The sequence below is a fragment of the Cherax quadricarinatus genome, chromosome 44, assembly GCF_038502225.1.
Source record: "Cherax quadricarinatus isolate ZL_2023a chromosome 44, ASM3850222v1, whole genome shotgun sequence".
NCBI classification, from domain to species: Eukaryota; Metazoa; Arthropoda; class Malacostraca; order Decapoda; family Parastacidae; genus Cherax; species Cherax quadricarinatus.
In genome coordinates, this window is record NC_091335.1 from 27903346 (window position 1) to 27923982 (window position 20637).

A 20637-nucleotide genomic window follows, 5' to 3' on the forward strand; every position below is an offset into this window, starting at 1 on the left:
AACAGGTGCTCTTTCCTTGGCAAACATTCTCGGTTCACACTCAAAATATGTCTCTTCCCCTGGGAGACCAGCCCATTCCTACCCCTTACAACTACAGCTTCCACAAATCCCCCTAGGTAAAAACCCTGTAACCACCTGGAAAATCCCTCTCCCACCTTCCCCCGTATATTTCTTTATTGCTACACTTAGTTTTATAAAAAGATGCTGCTAATGCCTTGCGCCATTCTCCTACCATCATCTCTCGCATTGCCCATGACACATGAACAAAATCAACAACTACATAAGCCACTGCCCTTTGAACCCTGTCCTCCACCCCTCCCACATCCAGGCTCAACACCGATAACCCCCCCTACCAATCGAAACACCCTTCCCATCCATTCCCTCACGACTCCTAAACGCTCACAGAAGTAGACTACATGGAAAGCAGACTCCTCTTCCCCACAAAATGTACACATTCCACCCTCCCGAATCAGTCTGTTCTGTAAAACCACCCAAGACGGTAAGATCCCATGTAGAAACTGAAACATTACTTCCCTCACATGTGATCATGATTAATCAAACGACGCCAAATGTCGTCCTACACATACATAGGGTATGCTCCTTCCACAGTGACCGCCACCTGAGGCCAAACCCTCCTCTCCACTGACCCCACCCGTATGTTTGTTGTCGCACTGGCCTGCAAAAATACCCGCAAAATTGCTTCACAATCTCATAAGTCCTTCCCCCTCCACCACTGTTGAATGTCCTCTCACACCATACACAACCCTCCCCCCTCCCTGCACTCTCACCTGAACTCATGCTTAACATAAACACCTTTTAACCTATTACCCAGGGAAATTAACCCCAGCCCTCCCTTGACTGCCAGAAGTGTCACTACCTCCCTCCTTTACCAATCACACCCCAAACCCCATATATATCTAAAAACTTTACCCAACAGTCTCCGAACATCCCCAGACACCAAAGGATACACTGCAGCTACATGCCATAATTTGCCAAACAGAAGAACATTTACCACAATGACCCACTGGTGTCAAGAAAGATGTGTCGACCTTACCCCATTCAAGTGCCCCAGCACCTTATTCACAACACATGTGGAATTTTCCTCCCTCACAATCTCCTCATCAGCCATATACACAATTGCACAAATCTTAATCCTATCCACTACACACCACCTCTCCCCTCCATGCACATGTCCTTCCCCTTTCCACCAACCCAATCCTAGAAGTTTAGACTTATCCACATTCACTTTCTTACCTGTTGCTGCTCCAAAAACATCCACGATCCTCCCCAAACCCTCTAAACCCTCCCTCCCATGCACAAGAACCGTTGTATAGTCAATATAGCCTATGATACCCGGTCGTCCACCACTCCTATCCTCCCACTCACCCTCGTGGACACACCTTTCCACCGCCCTGTAAAAAGGGTTCACACACGTTCCCACCCTTCCATTAACCTGCACACACATACCGGCTTCCCTATATAATGTATGCACCCATTGCACAATTTTCTCCCCAAACTCCTGCCTTCTCATAAAGCTCCACAACGCTGTTCTCTCAACACTATCATATGCTGCTTCCCAATCAATCACTGACACCCCACCCCCATTCCCACATGCACACCCTATAAAATGTCTGATGACCCCATGCCCCTCATACATAGAATGCCCCGGCACCCCATATTGTCCCTCGATGATTACTGATGACCCTCTTTAAGCAATTACCCAGTATCTTCGCAAATATTTTGTAGTCCCCACACATGAGTGATATTATACGGTAGCCCCGTACTGTTGACTGACTAACACCCTTCGGCACCAAAACAACAATCACGGTCGTTTTTGACAACCCCATATCCACAACACAGATGCTCTTCACCATAACTTTTCTAGTGACATAACTCCTATCCAGTTTAGCCACATATTCCTGCCATGCAAAAGTGTGTGCGACATCCCATGCTGCACACCCCCCACATCCACCCCTTTTAACAATTCACCCAATATTCTCGAACAAAACCCCACCCCTCTGGTTCCACATCCTTATGCCGAATCACACAATTCCAATCCCCTTCCCACCACCGCGACTGCTGATAGCAATGGCAAGTGATAGACCAACACATCTCGCACAAATTAATTTTTAACCCTACCATTCCCCTCCGCCGGACCATAAACACACACTAAAGACACCCTCTCCCTCCCCCACGACCCATCAACACTAACAATCCTCCCATCCCTGCCCTCCTCCCAATGATGAACAGTAAACGGGCCAGCCTCCCTTAGCAAAATTGCCACACCTCCTTTCAAACGCAGTGAGTGAGCCACATAGACAACAAAACCCTCTATCGCCAACTTGCATCCAGGCTTGTGATTATGTTCTTGGACGAACACCACATCCACACCACACCAAACTATAAATTCTCGAAACCAAGCGCCTCATAGTGAGGCTCTTGAATCTGTGAGTGGAGGTTTACCTTTATGCACAGTTGAGCTTCTATCCCCATTCCTCTGAACACCCCCATGGACCTGTCAGGCCCCTTGGGCCTCCTTTCACAGGTCCTTTACCCCTGGGCCCTCCAAGGCCATGCCCATCGACACCGCCCCAAACCCTCTTCCCTATTCACTGTGCCGGTGTAAGCACATCTTCCATGTCTGCGGGAGCAGCCACTCGCTTCCGAGAGACTCGATTCCTCTTCCCAACAACCTCCTAGAAACCTGCTTCATGCACCTCCACCACTACAGTTCTAATTTACAAGGCAACATCTACATCAGTCTCCGACACATCCACCTCCACGTGCTTGGGGTTCTCAGCAGACTCCAGAGCACCCACAAGGCCCTCCACAGAGATGTCTCTCGGGGTACCCAACAGATTGTGGAGCACCGAATCAAAGGTGACCTCCTCGTCCCCTCCTCCACCAAGTGGCACCTGACCCACAGTCACCTTTTCCTGCCGAGTAGATCCCCGCTCACCCGGCAGCGTGGTGCACCCACCCTCCAGTGACATCACTTCATCTACTTCCACACTTCACGCCTTACGTCCGGATGTCTCCACGGTATGTGCCACCACAGTCGTTCCCGGGTCCTCCAGCAATTCCTGATGTTGATCCATCTCTTGTGCGTCCCATTGACGAGGACAGTGCACTGCAATGTGGTCACAGGCGCCACACAATCGACATGTACGTCGTTGTGCTGCATATGTCACCAGCATGTGTCCTGAAATCCTCCAGTTGCACATAAGTAGGAATGGGATGCCTTAAAGTCATCTTCAACGAGAAGCTACCCTCAGGCATCCCCGCATGCGAGCCCTCCTTCCACATACCCATCGTTGCCAAATGAACAGTCTCGTATTTCTCAAATACAGCTCGCAGGTCCGCCTCATCAGCTTCAAAAGGCACATTCCTAATTTTCACCCATGTGAAAAATCGGAACACATCATGAAATCTCACCGCTACAGATGGATTCACAGGCATACTAACGTCTTGATATCTGGTGACGATATCCTCATAAACACTGGAATTACGGAACTTCACGAAGATCCTATAGGCTTCATTCAAAGCCACTCGTACAGCTCTTCATTCGCTATACCGTACGTATCCCTGATAATAGCCGGCAGTAAAAACTGAGGCGAATGGGCATAGACAGCCCCACGAACCACTTCAATGCTGACAGTGTTCACCCGGCGTCGACGCTGCTTCGCCATTTTGTGAAAACCAAAGTGACACTGACTGCAGGGGGCAGTCTCTGCGCACGTCTGCTCTTCCCGAGGGTCAAACGACGAATGTATCTTTTTTTTTCTACAAGTACATGCACAAGGTATACAGGCCTAGCTGACATCACTGACATACTACCATATAGAAAGCCGCTTGTTATGCAGATATTTATGGCAAATTAGGTCAATTTTGTCCCAGGATGTGACCCACAACAGTCGACTAATGCTCAGGTACCCATTTTATTGATGAGCGAACAGGGAAAACAGGTGTAAGGAAACACGCCCAATGTTTCCAAGGACCCACAGCGTGTGAAGCGAGAGCTTTGCCTACAAGACCACGGCCAACTTGTATGTTCAATTAGGTAGACAACGTATATTTCTCTTTTCCCTTGTATGTTCCAAGTCTAATGACATATTCATAGGAAATATATTTCGTTACTCAAGTTATGCCTTTGAGGATGAGGAAACAAAAATTGGTCACGGAGCGCTGTATGGTAATGGTTGCCGTCGTTTTTGGACACAAGTGAAAACCTGCATACATGATTGAAGTTATAACTGCTGTTGGGAAGAGGCAACTCACTCACTCTCACTGTGAGTGATACTCGTTCACATTAAAACGTTTCCTGGTGCTGCTGCAGCCAACTTTGCCAAACATGTCGCAGAATTTTCTTAAATTTCTTTATTTAATCAAATGTCATTTCATAAGTCATGGCACTCATTTTTTAATTCGAAAATTAATGCAGATGTTGAAAATTTGAAGTATACATTGTGATGCTCATAACAATAAACATCAAATGGTGTCATGTGCAGAATAGACAGAAAAAAATATATTATATTTATAGTTCTATTTATCTTAACTTGAAACAATTACAGTCGAACCATGAATGATTAATATTACAAATTATTCTTGCAGTATTACCTTTATTGCTCAGTTGAAGAGAAACGTTCTAAACTGCTTGAGGATGCCATCATCCTTCACAACAGAGAGAGACTTACAAATGTGATATTGTAGAGTTGAGAGAAGAGTAACATTGAAACGTTGATAAAAAAATACATGGGCAACAGTTAGGTGTCTTTATTCAGAAACATTTCACCTACACAGTAGGCTTCTTAAGTCGAATAAAGAGGAGGTAGCAGAAGCAGTAAAGATGTAAAGACGATGTAATCAGTCCATCAGCCTTGAGGACTACGTCTTACAGAGTGATGAACTGATTATATCGTCTTTATATCTCTACTGCCTTCTTTGAGTTCGACTGAAGAAGCCTATTCTGTAGGAGAAACATTTTACAGTACAGATACCTAACTGTTGTACATGTGTTTTTCTTATCAATTTGTAGATATTGTATAACATTATCATATTCATAGCGAAACGCTGTCAGAAGAAGAGGGTCGAAACTTGCATAAACTAATCAAACCACGAACATTCGCTCCTTCTAATTCCAAATCAATTAGGGCTGAGTATTTAGTAGGCTCCTGTGAGTGTACTGGATCTCACTAACTGGTATTTCTGAAGCTATTCAGGAACATTGGGTAGCCAGACTTAGAGTCCTAGTGGTGGGAATTACATTACTTGCACTCTGATAGTTTCGTACTCAGTTTTTGTACAATTGAGAATGGTCCGTACCAAATGCATCCGCATGACTCGGCCAATAATCCATTGTTTTTTGTGCTTGTTTATTGAATGCGACTGCTAAATAAGCCACTATGGGGCCAAAAAAAGAACTCGTAGCAAAGTACGAAATTGGCGTTGAACCCCGGAACTCTCTCCAGGTAAACTCCAGGATGGATTAATGAAAATGTCTGTATTGACGTAAAATAAGACATTTAATGTGCCCAAGAGTGATTATTATTAGTATTATGTAATGTTTTCCTTCCGCTCGACAACATGTTCATAGCATATAAACATGTTTATATGCCGGGCAGAGGGAAAACATTACGTTTTCTCTGGTCTAGTACCAAAGAAAACATGTATGAATCCGCGTTTGGCCTAGTCACTCCCACTTTTGTTTACAATTCTCTGCATGAATTATTCATTATTTCTCCCTTCGTTTATGATGGCATCTAAAGGTAGTTGTTAGAAGCGATTAAATTCAGTGAACAAGGTATGTCGATGGCAATAATGTGGCTCTGGGCCGCAGTGTAGGTAGCCGGAAGGTGTAGCTCACCTGGGATACACCTACCGGCTACCTACACTGACTTCTTACAAATAAATACTACTCACCTCTCATTCAACATTAAGACGAATTAATTGAATTTACATTATTTCTTATGGGAAATATTGATTCAGTTTTCGTAGGATTCGGTTCTCATCAGACTTTTTCGAACGGATTAATCATGAAAACCGAGGTTCCACTTTATTTGTGAATCATATTTATTGTTATTATTTGTGTGTAATCATTATTTTCTGCAGTAGTTGTCATAGGACATTTCTTGTGTTGTTGTAACACAGTTAGTTAAAGATTAGCCGGTATTCTCCCGGCCCGGGCCTTGTCCAAGTGGTGGCCCGGCCTTGGCTCCCTCTTTAGGGAGTGTCTGAGACCCAAGTCTCCCATGGGAGGAGGCACAAGCACCTCCTCATCTTTGGGACCAACTGTTCCCTGGCCTAGCCACAAGCTAGGCCTCTCTGGTCTGCCATCCCCGCCCCAAGGGGGCTAATGGGAATGACAGTCTTATGAGCTAAAGGCTCGGGCTCAGGCACCTACCCTACCCTAGAAGGGTTAGGCATGGTGTCGATCTGTAACACAGTTCAATTCAATCATGACTATATACTTCTTAATTTTAAATCATCGCTTACATTAATTTATAGTTTATATTTATTATTCCATGAGCCTTTTCCTGAACTGTTTAATTTATTTTTAAAATGTTCATTTTTTTCTATATTCTATATTCAAATATTTCTGTGGAAAATACTGTATATATTTTCCGGAAATACAGTAGTTTACATGTAAATAGATGGCCTCTGCTGTATTTAATAAAAATTGTGTTATAAAAAATGGGAAGCTCTGCGCCTGCGCAGAAGAGAGACTCGCCATGTTTGAACTAGTCAACTCAAACGTTAGTGAATAATCGGAAGAATTTTCGTGCTCTAGAGGTTATATTGGGCTTAAAACCTCTCAGATAAGAGCCGAAATTGTTGGATGTGCATTCCTGCATAACTTGAGATATCAGGCGACTGGACAAGACAGCTCCAGGAACCTCAGATAAGTCTGTTTATGTTATAACTCTGGCCAGTTGTTATTTTCATGTATAGACAGTGAGGTTTTCTGAGTATGATACACCTTGATCTCCAGTCAAATTGGTGAGTGATATTAAGATATATTCTCCTTCTGTTATATAAATGTGTATATATATAATCATTTATTAATTTTAATATACAGTCCACAAACTTATATATTTACCAGAATTCCTGGTGATGCATATTTCATTTGTAATTAATAGGTCTAGAGCAACTTGTGGATATGACAGTTGTAGGTATCGAAGGGGGACATTTTTGCGACCTAGGTGTCCCAAATTCCTACTTGTCTATGTAACTTTGATAAATAATAATCTTTGTTATCATTTACTGGTATGTACATTATGAGTTACATCCAGATAAATGTAATTTTCCACAATTTCTATATTTAATCTCTTTAACCTATACATCTTAAAGATTTCTGTTGGCTACTCGGCTCCAGTTTCAAGTTTCTTTGTTTCACTTTAACCATTAAAAATGTAGACTGCTACCAAATTGTAGTCATTCCAGTGTGTACAAAGGTAAGGAAGGAAAGTAATTTTAATTTACTATTATTTCGACTAAACATATAATCTTATTTAAGGCACTTTTTCGCATTTCAGTTGAAATCAGAGACATGGTTCGAATGGTGAAGCTGGTTGGATTAGCTTGTGACTGGAAAAAAAAGTTCACTCTGAAGTCCTTCTATATCAAACGCCTCGCAGTCAAGTTCTCTGACGAGTTGCAACATCAGACAAAATGTATGTTTAAATATCTTTGTACACTAAAACTTCATTTATCTATAAGATATACTCAAGACGTTTCATGAACTGTGAAACTAGGAAAAACATTGTGAGTTTGAGTTTAAAGGAAGAGAAAAGTTGGAAATAAGGACCCACTGGCAGTGGCTCAGAGTAACTTTACGCTGGGAGAAATAAGTGACAGGAAGATCAGAAAGAAGAGATGGGCAAAGGACTCCTTTTTCAATCTGAAGTATAACGATGGGACATAATAACTGGGACCACGATGAAAACTGTTGGGCTTGTGGGTATCTAATAGTAATAATAATAATATCTATTTCTACAAGTACATGTACTACTACATGACATACTACTACACAGAAAGCCGCTTGTTATGTAGAACATTTCGGGCAAATTAGGTCAGTTTTTGTCTCAGGATGCGACCCACACCAGTCGACTAACACCCACGTACCCATTTTCTGAAAGGAGCAGATAACCGGTGTAAGGAAACACGCCCAATGTTTCTAATCTCGCCGGGAATCGAACCCGGACCCTCGTGAGAGCTTCAGCCACCAGGCCATGGGTGAAAACAAATGACAGCCAATCTGTTATTAATATGGTGGAAAATCGTATTTCAAGAAAAGGCAGATTACATATGCATCAGTTTATCTGGAGAGAGTTCCGGGGGTCAACGCCCCCGCGGCCCGGTCTGTGACCAGGCCTCCTTAGGTCAGTGTCCCAGGATGCGACCCACACCAGTCGACTAACACCCAGGTACCCATTTTACTGATGGGGAACATAGACAACAGGTGGAAAGAAACACGTCCAATGTTTCTACTCTGGCTGGGAATCGAACCCAGGCCCTCACCGTGTGAAGCGAGAGCGTTAACCACCAGGCCACCAGAGCCCATTTCACAAAACTATGTTATAAAAGCCCTTAAAATCAGTTTCTAATAAAGCACTGCAACGGTCACATTAGTTAGCATAACTATCACAAAATGCATAAAAAATTACATTTCAAAGCAGTGAGCTCAAAAACCAAAGAAAGTAAAAATTTATAGCACATCAGTATACACTAAAAAAAATTGCAGATATAGTCGATTTTCGCTGCTTTTGAAGTGCACCTTTTCACAGAGGTCATTTGAAGCCTGCTTGAGGCTCTTGATCTAGAGTTGAACCTACCTTGAGTCTACTTGGAGGGTGATAAATTAGACACACATGCAACAGTTGGGTATCTTTAATGAGGAAACGTTTCGCCACACAGTGGCTTCATCAATCCAAACAAAGAAAAATGGTGAACAACAGTAGGAGTTTGAGATGATCAGTCCCTCAGCCTTGAGTCGATGTAATCAGTCCATCAATCTTGAAAAGAATACAGCATATGTGCGAAGAAGTGGCTTATATACTGCAGGCAGGAGAGATGCAACACAACAACATCTGGGGATCTTAATACAAGGAATTTTTCACATGCCTAACCTTTAGTCATGACCAACTTTCACATTTATCAAATGTGACACCACCTACGACTGCCGCACCTCAAGTGCCTACAGTACATAAGCCACTTCGCACATATGCTGTATTCTTTTCAAGATTTATTGACTGATTACATCGACTCAAGGCTGAGGGACTGATTACCTCAAACTCCTGCTGTTTTCACCATTTTCCTTTGTATGGACTGATGAAACCACTGTGTTGCTAAACGTTTCCTCATTAAAGACACCCATGTGTTACACGCGTCTAATTTATCAACTTGTCGGTTCTCTGAACCATTTGTCTACCTACTTGGAGAGTGTTCTGGAGGTCAACGCCCCCGCGGACCAGGCCTCCCGGTAGATAAAGCCCTGATCAGCCAGGCTATTACTGCTTGCTGCACGTAGTACAGAAACCTATAGTACCAGATGATCTGGTACTATATGTATCTGTCCAGGCTCCTCTTGAAGGCAGCCAGAGGGTCTATTGGTAATTCCTTTTATGTATGGTAGGAGGCTGTTGAATAGTCTTGGGCCCTGTAGCGTATTCATGGTGATATTACATTTCAGTCTTACTTTTCAGTCTTTTGCTTTTGTAGGGAATTTGTGTACAGATTTGGGAACAATCTCTCTAAGATCTTCCAGATGAAGATTACTATGTCGTATGCGTGCCAGGGAGCATAGGTTGTTGCGCCCTGTGAAAAGGATGCAATAATTATTTTGTATATACCTGGAGAGAGTTTTGGGGTCAACGCCCCAGCAGCCTGGTCTGAGACCAGGTCTCGTGGTGGATCTGGGTCTGATCATCCAGGGTGTTGCAAAATGATGTATGAACTACAGCCTGGCTGGTGAGTTACTGACTTTAGGTGCCTATCCAGTGCCTTCTTGAAGACAGCCAGGGTTCTATTGGTAATCCCCCTTACATATGCTGGGAGGCAGCTGAACAGTCCTGGGCCCCTGACAATTATTTTGTCTCTCAGTGTACTCGTGGTATATTTTCTTTTCATGTAATTTTATATTGTTTTCATCAATGGCTAAAATGAAAATTTCATGCTTTATATTTAACTTATATTATTAGCTTATGTATTATTAGCTTATGTATATTATTAGCTTATTGTATTAACTGTTGGAGAGTTTTGATTGGCTGCCAGCACTTTTTAAGCAGTTTGTGCCAGGCACTAGATGGTACCAGTAATCTAATGTTGTATCTGCAGGCTCTGCTTCTCCCTTTCTCATTGCTCCTCACTGAGGAAACATCTTGTCCCTCTCTCTGTAGGAAGAATGCTATTTTTCTCAGTTTATGTGATTTAGACTCTTCTTGGGAGAATATGTCTCTGATACTGGGACATATCTCTGGTCCCGAGTTCGGCTCTTGACCTACTTTTGTTTTGGCATCTATGCACTGCCGTAGTTCGGAAATTGGAATGGCTGAACTCAGTTTCAGTAACAAAGGATTTTTATGCCTTTGGTGTAGGATCTACTGAAGGTTCACAATTAGGTTAATTTTTGGTGTCCCTGACGCTGTGCTGTTCACTGCTGCTTTCAGCATTTAGTAAATGGGCTGTCATACTGTTCAAGCAAGCTGTTTGAGTGCTTTGATGGTCCAGAAATGAACTTATTTAGGGACTTGTTGTCAGTCATATTTTAAGTCTCGGTCGGGTCAATGTGAGCACGTACCGAGCACTTACACACTTATACACCCTTACTCTTGTACTTATAAGTATATCTCGGCATTGCAACATACCAGACGGTGCTTATTAAGAGTTGTATAGTATCTCATCACATGTTTGTATAAAATAACTGTGATATATAAGTATACTAAGTTATACTTCAAGAGTTGTGTAGAAGCTCATCTCCTTAATTATTCAAACTACATTTCTGTAATTATCACCTAAATACCTTTGTTATTAAACTTCTCAACTTTCATTTAGTTGGTTTGTATTCATTCAGTTGCAATCCAGTTGCAAATTGTTGCAGGCTAGATAACAGAGAGCGATCAATAAGCTGACCTAGCATTCTCTAGAGACATCTTCACTTAGTAGATGTCAAATTTTGTGACAAAGGTCCACTGAATCCAAGTGTTCCTAGTAATTAAGATGTTTTACTGCAGTGATTGTTCTGTGTACATCCTCTGTTATAATAAAAAAGAAGCGCTAAACCATGTACATTCTCTCGAGTTGTGATTTCACCCTCCTTATTTGGAGCGGTAAGTGTACAGCAGTATTCCAGTTTAGAGAGAACGAGGGATTAAAAAGGATCATCACTGGCATGGCATCCCTTGTTTTGAAAGTTCTCATTTTGTCTGCAGCCTGGTAGATCAGGCCCTGATCCACCACGAGGCCTGGTCTCAGACTGGGCCGCGGGGGCGTTGACCCCCGAAATGCTCTCCAGATATGTTCCAGGTATTCATCCTATCATTTTCCTGGCACGTGAGTGACACTGTTGTGATCCTGAAAGTGAGATCCTCTAACATTAACCCTCCCTAGTCATTCACACTATCGCTCTATTGTGTAGTTAGAGTTTGTAGTATACTCAGTTCTAGTTATTTCCTCCAGTTTTTCCATAACGGAGTAATTGAAATTTGTCCTCATTAAACATCACATTGTTTTCCGTTGCCAGCGAAAAACTTGGTTTATATTCGATTGGAGATTTACCGTGTCCTCGACGGATGACAGTGTCTCATATTCTAGCATTGTCTGCAATGTGTTAGGGTTTAAATCTCTGAGTCTGATATGAGATGAGAAACAGGATGGGGGCGAGTACTGTACCTTGTGGAACAGAGCTTTTCACTGTGGCATCTGACTTAGTTTTGTTTGATTGCTTAGAAAGTTGAAGATCCATCTCCTCACTTTGCCAGTAATCCTTTTAACACGCATTGTGTACTCTATTACACCATGATTGGATAAAGCTTGATTACCTCTCACTCGCCCAACAGCTGCACGACATCCTTCGGATTTAGCGCTCATGGCTTCTTCCTCCCCCTCCCCCATCACTGTGAATGTAACAGTTTTCAAAAATAGTTTGTTGTAACATATTAAAAATAAATAGTGAACCATCTAGGTGTTTGGTCATCTCTGCAACTGCGCTTCTGAATATTGAAACACTAAGAAAATAATTAATTAAACAACTATCAATCGACTATATTTCACTTATTTCAGGGGCAGGATACAGACTCCTGCTACAGCACCTTCGTGACGAGTTACAGCAGACAAATACTATCGATGGTTTTTTCGTACATGGTCAAGTCTTGTACAAGAAGAAACCAGAGAAGATTCAAGAGTTCTGCCGTGCCATAAATGAGGCACTGTCATGGAATTCGCAGCAGGTATACGACAAAGTCAAGATATTTATTAAATAAATTTTGCAGAACCTCCTGGCAATCAGTATGAATTTATTTATATATATATATATATATATATATATATATATATATATATATATATATATATATATATATATATATATATAGAGTGTGTGTGTGTGTGTGTGTGTGTGTGTGTGTGTGTGTGTGTGTGTGTGTATACATAAGCACATCAGCCGTTTCCCACCATGGGAGGGTGACCCGAGAAAGAAGAAACACTTTCCTCAATCCATTAATGTGTTGCCAGACGCGTGCCTACAGTACCGTTAAAAAACTAAATAACTGCAACAAATAAACACCCGTCCTTCAGAGTGCAGGCACTGTACTTTCCACCTCCAGGACTCAAGTCCGGCTAATCGGTTTCTCTGAATCCCTTCACACCAGCAAGAGGCTAAATCATAAAAGCCACTCATCACCCCTCGTTCCTATTTAACACGCTCACACACACTTGATGGATCCAAGTCCAAACTCTCACACAAAACTTCCTTTACTCCCTCCCTCCAACCTTTCCTAAGACAACCCGTTTCTTCCACTACAGATTTATACACTCTCCAAGTCATTCTATTTTGTTATATCCTCTCTAAATGACTGAACAACCTCGGCAACCTCTCCTCAGTCCTCTGGATAATAATTTTTTAAAACCCTACTCTTTCTTCTAATCTCCAAATTATGGATTCTCTGCATTATATTCACACCACACATTGCCCTCAGACACGACATCTCCAATGCCTCCAGCCTTCTCCTCGTTGCATCATTCACCACCCATGCTCTCATATACTTATATGAGAGTACCACTATACTCTCATACAAGTCCTCTCCCATCTGAATACATTCACTTTCTACTCCCTCCCTCCAATCTGATATCCAATCTTTCATTACCTATTTTTTTTTATTTTCATCACCTTGCTGTTACCTACATTTACCTTTAATTTCGTTCTTTTACATGCCCTTCCAAACTCGTCCACCAACCTCTGTAACTTCTCTTCAGAATCTCCCAAAAACAGTGTCATCAGCAAAATGCAACTGTGACAACTCTCACTTTGTGTTAGATTCTTTATTTCTTAATCTCACACCTCTTACCAACACCCAAGCATTCACTCCTTTTACAACCCCATCTATAAATAACAACCATGGTGACATTGCGCATTACTGTCTAAGGGCCTAATTTACTGGGAAATAATATCCCTCTCTCCTACATACTCTAACCTGAGCTTCACTATACTCGTATGTGAAGGTCTGGCAGCACTATCAGACCCTCAAAGAGTATTTGATAAGGCTGGTTCCTCCTTATGGAAATTAAAAGATAGAAAAATTAATGATAACATAAGATAAACAATTCCATAAACATGAAATTAATCCTACTTGAAGCAAGGAAATGAAAAATGAAATATATAAATAATTTGTGACTTAAAGCTACGGGTAGAGATTCTGACGAACAGAGGCACTGTGGTCCTCTGACCACCACAACACTTGTGAAGCAGTCACCAGTAGAGAAAAACCATGAAACGTTGGTGGGTTTATAACTGGGGAACGGCTGCTAGAATGGTGTGTAGTTGATTACGGGTCGGCTGTGAGTGGAAGGGGGACCAGTGTAGGTACAGATGCCAGATTGATTATAAGATCTTTTCAAGATCAATGCTGCCCTTCTTATCACGCCTGTGTCGGACGAATTGAGCCGATAATCAAGACTAAAATCAAGAAATACAAAATTACTCACCAATCGTGAAATCGCTCACAAGAGAGGCGTACTGCCTTTAAGAGAAATGAGGATGATTAGATGATGACATTACGCTACACAAGTCCAAAATTAGGACAGGAAGAATTTACAACATAAAAACCTAAACAAGAGTGAAGCTCTTGTTGAAACAAAATTAACCTAAACACAACAAATAAAACAGGAGTGGAATGAATACTAACAGATTTGATGGAAGCCAAAAGTCAAGTGAGTGACAACCGGTCGGAAGGACACTCATCACCTCCCACCAGATGCAGAAGGGAATGGGGTAGCAGGAACGATGCATACACCGAACAGAACAAGCATACTGCCCAACACTACAAACCACCATTCATTCATACTTCTGCCACTCCTATCTAATGAGCTTTTCCCTAACATCGTAAAAACTCTTAACTGCTTTCAGTAACCTACCGCCTATTCCATATACTTGCAACATCTGCCACATTGCTCCCCTATCCACCCTATCATATGCCTTTTCCAAATCCATAAAAGCAACAAAAACCTCTTTACCCTTATCTAAATACTGTTCACCTATATACTTCACCGTAAACACTCCTACACCCCCCTTACCCTTCCTACAGCTTCCTTGTTCTCTGCGATCCTGCTCTCTGTCGTCCTCTTAATTCTTTCAATAATAATTCTACTATACACTTTACCAGGGATACTCAACAGGCTTATTCCACTATATTTTTTACAATCTCTTTTGCCTATGAACGCTCTCTGCCAGTCCCTAGTTACCTTTATCCCATCAATCCCAGCTGCTTTACCCCCTTTTCATTCTACCCATATATATATATATATATATATATATATATATATATATATATATATATATATATATATATATATATATATATATTCATATATATTCTTGCTAAATACTTGGCTTCCGTCTTGCTTAAGAGAAGCTGGAGAAGGTTCATAATGTTTGATATAGTGTGCTACTGTATTCACGTTTGTGCCTTTTAAATAAATAATCCCTGACCAATTATATATATATATATATATATATATATATATATATATATATATATATATATATATATATATATATATATATATGTATATGTCATGTCGAACAGGTAAAAACTTGCGATTTTGGCTTAAATTGCAGTGCCCTTCTTGCCGAATAAGGCAAACGAAAATTTGTGTGTATAGTATTTCATTGTGTTTGTTTATTATTAAGTTAATGTGAATTTATCTAAAATATATTTAGTTGGATTAGGCTAAATTAAATTGAACTTGTTATAATAAGGTCAGGCAAGTTTTCTAAGGTTCTTTTGGTACAAAATTATTAATTTCCCCATTAACATATATGAAAAAAAAATATATCTTCAAACGTATAAGAGAAAATTTTGGAAAGGACTTAATTTTAAATGAGTTGCGTTCTTGTTAATTGAGCAATTTTACCTATTCGGCACTTCATATACATGTAAGACGCAGTGTCTCAATAAAATGCGTCTTACATGTATTATTTTTAGGTGATCGATTTTTAGGTTAATTTCGTAGCAAAAATGGTAATAATTCCTTGTCCATAATGGTAAAAACTGCCATTGTGGAATGTTAATTATCATGATCCAGGCTCTGTATGATCCATACTAGTGAGCAATACTAATATAATGATGTTGTTAGGTAAGACACATATGCAACAGTTAGGTATCTTTATTATGAAACGTTTCGCCTACACAGTAGGCTTCTTCAGTCGAGTACAGAAAAGTTGATAGAAGCAGAAGATACTTGAAGACGATGTAATCAGTCCATCACCCTTAAAGTTTTGAGGTGGTCAGTCCCTCAGTCTGGAGAAGAGCATTGTTCCATAGTATGATACCTAACTGTTGCATATGTGTCTTACCTAACAACCTGTCGGTATTTTATACCATTTTAATGTTTAATATAATGATAATATAATGATCGTACAAATATAATGGTAATATAATGATCATACTAATATAATGGTAATAATATAATGATCATACTAATATAATGGTAATATAATGATCATAATATAATGACCATACTAATATAATGATCATACTAATATAATGGTAATAATATAATGATCATACTAATATAATGGTAATAATATAATGATCATACTAATATAATGGTAATAATATAATGACCATAATATAATGACCATACTAATATAATGATCATACTAATATAATGGTAATATTAATACAATGATTTGTTGGACTCAAATATTACATAATACATTGTGAAGAAGTTTGGTATTTCACTGCATATTTGATGGTATTAAATATTACTGGAATATAAGAGATTGCTTTTACCTTCTTCAGTGTAAATTTTAGGTTCAGAACCACTTCACTAAGCAAGGTTCGTCAGTAAGACTGTGGTTCACCTGTACAATAACAAGAAAATTTTAATCTCTAAAAATGAGAAATTAAGTCTTGCTCTATGTACTGGGATGCATTACATTTCTCATTGTATATCTCTCAGTTTATGTGCACTGATGTTGATGCATCACACACACATAGTGAAGAGGCGGGGCCAGGAGCTGAGTCTCGACCCCTGCAACAAATAGGTGAGCATACACACACGCACGCACGCACACGCGCAGAAGAGCTCATGCATGCAGGGCAAAGCTCCTGATCATGGGTGACTAACCACAAGGAGATCGATTGGGAGAACTTGGACCCGCATGGGGGCCAAGATACATGGAGGGCTAAGATGATGGAGGTGGTACTGGAAAACTTCATGTACCAACACGTAAGGGGCACTACAAGAGAGAGAGGAGAGGATGAACCAGCAAGGCTGGACTTAGTATTCGCCTTGAGTAGTGCAGATATCGAGGACATCACATATGAAAGACCCCTTGAGGCCAGTGACCATGTGGTTTTGAGCTTCGAATACACAGTAGAGCTACAAGTGGAGGGAGAAGCAGGAAGGCCAGGACGAATGAAGCCAAACTACAAGAAAGGGGACTACACAGGAATGAGGAACTTCCTGAATGGGGTTCAGTGGGACAGAGAACTGGGAGGGAAGCCAGTTAATGAGATGATGGAATATGTAGCAACAAAATGCAAGGAGGCTGAGGAGAGGTTTGTACCCAAGGGTAACAGGAATAATGAAAAAGCCAGGATGAGCCCATGGTTTACCCAAAGGTGCAGGGAGGCAAAAACCAAGTGTGCTAGGGAATGGAAGAAATATAGAAGGCAAAGGACCCAGGAGAATAAGGAGAGCAGTCGTTGAGCCAGAAACGAATATGCACAGATAAGAAGGGAGGCCCAAAGACAATATGAAAATGACATAGCAGCGAAAGCCAAATCTGACCCGAAACTGTTGTACAGCCACATCAGGAGGAAAACAACAGTCAAGGACCAGGTAATCAGGTTAAGGAAGGAAGGAGGAGAGACAACAAGAAATGACCGTGAAGTATGTGAGGAACTCAACAAGAGATTCAAAGAAGTGTTCACAGAGGAGACAGAAGGGCTCCAGAAAGACGGAGAGGTGGGGCACACCATCATGTGCTGGACACAGTGCACACAACCGAGGAAGAGGTGAAGAGGCTTCTGAGTGAGCTAGATACCTCAAAGGCAATGGGGCCAGATAACATCTCCCCATGGGTATTGAGAGAGGGAGCAGAGGCGCTATGTGTACCCCAAACAACAATATTCAATACATCTATCGAAACAGGGAGATTGCCTGAGGCATGGAAGACAGCAAATGTAGTCCCAATCTTTAAAAAAGGAGACAGACATGAAGCATTAAACTATAGACCAGTGTCACTGACATGTATAGTATGCAAAATCATAGAGAAGATTATCAGAAGAGTGGTGGAGCACCTAGAAAGGAACGATCTCATCAACAGCAGCCAACATGGTTTCAGGGACGGGAAATCCTGTGTCACAAACCTACTGGAGTTCTATGACATGGTAACAGCAGTAAGACAAGAGAGAGAGGGGTGGGTGGATTGCATATTCTTGGACTGCAAGAAGTCGTTTGACAGTTCCACACAAGAGATTGGTGCAAAAACTGGAGGACCAAGCAGGGATAACAGGGAAGGCACTACAATGGATCAGGGAATACTTGTCAGGAAGACAGCAGTGAGTCATGGTACGTGGTGAGGTGTCAGAGTGGGCACCTGTGACCAGCGGGGTCCCACAGGGGTCACTCCTAGGACCAGTGCTGTTTCTTTTATTTGTGAACGACATGACGGAAGGAATAGACTCTGAGGTGTCCCTGTTTGCAGATGACGTGAAGTTGATGAGAAGAATTCACTCGATCGAAGACCAGGCAGAACTACAAAGGGATCTGGACAGGCTGCAGACCTGGTCCAGCAATTGGCTCCTGGAGTTCAATCCCACCAAGTGCAAAGTCATGAAGATTGTGGAAGGGCAAAGAAGACTGCAGACGGAGTACAGTCTAGGGGGCCAGAGACTACAAACCTCACTCAAGGAAAAAGATCTTGGGGTGAGTATAACACCAGGCACATCTTCTGAAGCGCACATCAACCAAATAACTGCTGCAGCATATGGGCGCCTAGCAAACCTCAGAACAGCATTCCGACATCTTAATAAGGAATCATTCAGGACCCTGTACACCGTGTACGTTAGGCCCATATTGGAGTATGCGGCACCAGTTTGGAACCCACACCTAGCCAAGCACGTAAAGAAACTAGAGAAAGTGCAAAGGTTTGCAACAAGACTAGTCCCAGAGCTAAGAGGTATGTCCTACGAGGAGAGGTTAAGGGAAATCAACCTGACGACACTGGAGGACAGGAGAGATAGGGGGGACATGATAACGACATACAAAATACTGAGAGGAATTGACAAGGTGGACAAAGACAGGATGTTCCAGAGATTGGACACAGTAACAAGGGGACAAAGTTGGAAGTTGAAGATGCAGATGAATCACAGGGATGTTAGGAAGTATTTCTTCAGCCACAGAGTAGTCAGTAAGTGGAATAGTTTGGGAAGCGATGTAGTGGAGGCAGGATCCATACATAGCTTTAAGCAGAGGTATGATAAAGCTCACGGCTCAGGGAGAGTGACCTAGTAGCGATCAGTGAAGAGGCGGGGCCAGGAGCTCGGACTCGACCCCCGCAACCTCAACTACGTGAGTACATCTAGGTGAGTACACACGCGGACACACACACACTCGCGCACATACACACACACACACACACACACACACACTGGGAAAACCTGGAGTCACATGGGGGTCCCGAAACATGGAGAGCCAAGTTGTTGGACGTGGTGCTGGAAAACCTCATGCACCAACATGTTAAGGACACTACCAGAGTGAGAGGGGAGGATGAACCAGCAAGACTGGACCTTGTATTCACCCTGGGCAATTCAGACATTGAGGACATCACGTATGAGAGTCCCCTAGGAGCTAGCGACCACGTGGTTCTGTGCTTTGAATATATAGTAGAGCTGCAAGTTGAGAGAGTAACAGGAGTTGAATGGGAAAAGCCTGACTATAAAAGAGGTGACTACATAGGGTTGAGGAACTTCCTGCAGGAGGTTCCGTGGGACAGAGAACTGACAGGAAAGACAGTAAACGAAATGATGGAATATGTAACAACAAAATGCAAGGAGGCAGTGGAAAGATTTATTCCCAAGGGCAACAGAAACAATGGGAAGACCAGAACGAGACCCTGGTTTACCCGACGGTGTAAGGAGGCAAAAACAAAGTGCAATAGAGAATGGAAAAGGTACAGAAGGCACAGAACACACGAAAATAGGGAGATCAGTCGCAGAGCCAGGAACGAGTATGCACAGGTAAGGAGGGAGGCCCAGCAACAGTATGAAAATGACATAGCATCGAAAATCAAGACTGACCCGAAATTGTTGTATAGCCACATCAGGAAGAAGACAACAGTCAAAGACCAGGTGATCAGATTGAGGACAGAAGGGGGAGAACTCACAAGAAATGATCAGGAGGTATGTGAGGAGCTAAACAGGAGATTTAAGGAAGTTTTTACAGTAGAGACAGGAAGGGCTGTGGGAAGACAGCACAGAAGGGAACACCAAGAGGGAATATACCAACAGGTGTTGGATGACATACGAACAACCGAGGAGGAGGTGCAGAAGCTGCTAAGTGACCTTGATACCTCAAAGGCGATGGGACAGGCCATCTCCCCATGGGTCCTTAGAGAAGGAGCAGAGATACTGTGCATGCCCCTAACCACAATCTTCAACACATCCCTTGAAACTGGGCAACTACCTGAGAAATGGAAGACAGCAAATGTAGTCCCCATATTTAAGAAAGGAAACAGAAATGAGGCACTAAACTACAGACCTGTGTCTCTGACATATATTGTGTGCAAAGTCATGGAGAAGATTATCAGGAGGAGAGTGGTGGAACACCTGGAACGGAACAAGATTATAAATGAAAACCAGCATGGGTTCATGGAAGGCAAATCCTGTGTCACAAACCTCCTGGAGTTTTATGACA

At 42.0% G+C, this 20637-nt stretch overlaps 1 protein-coding gene across 1 annotated transcript in view; it reads left to right on the forward strand.

Moving 5' to 3' along the window:
* Positions 1–16491, forward strand: part of LOC128697397 (uncharacterized) — a 75562-nt gene extending 59071 nt beyond the window's left edge. The window contains exons 7-8 of the mRNA XM_053789018.2: positions 7533–7670; positions 12277–16491. Coding sequence (XP_053644993.2) covers positions 7533–7670; positions 12277–12476 — 338 coding nt within the window. The 3' untranslated portion in view covers positions 12477–16491. The remainder of the gene's footprint in view (positions 1–7532; positions 7671–12276) is intronic.
* Positions 16492–20637: the final 4146 nt, after the last annotated feature.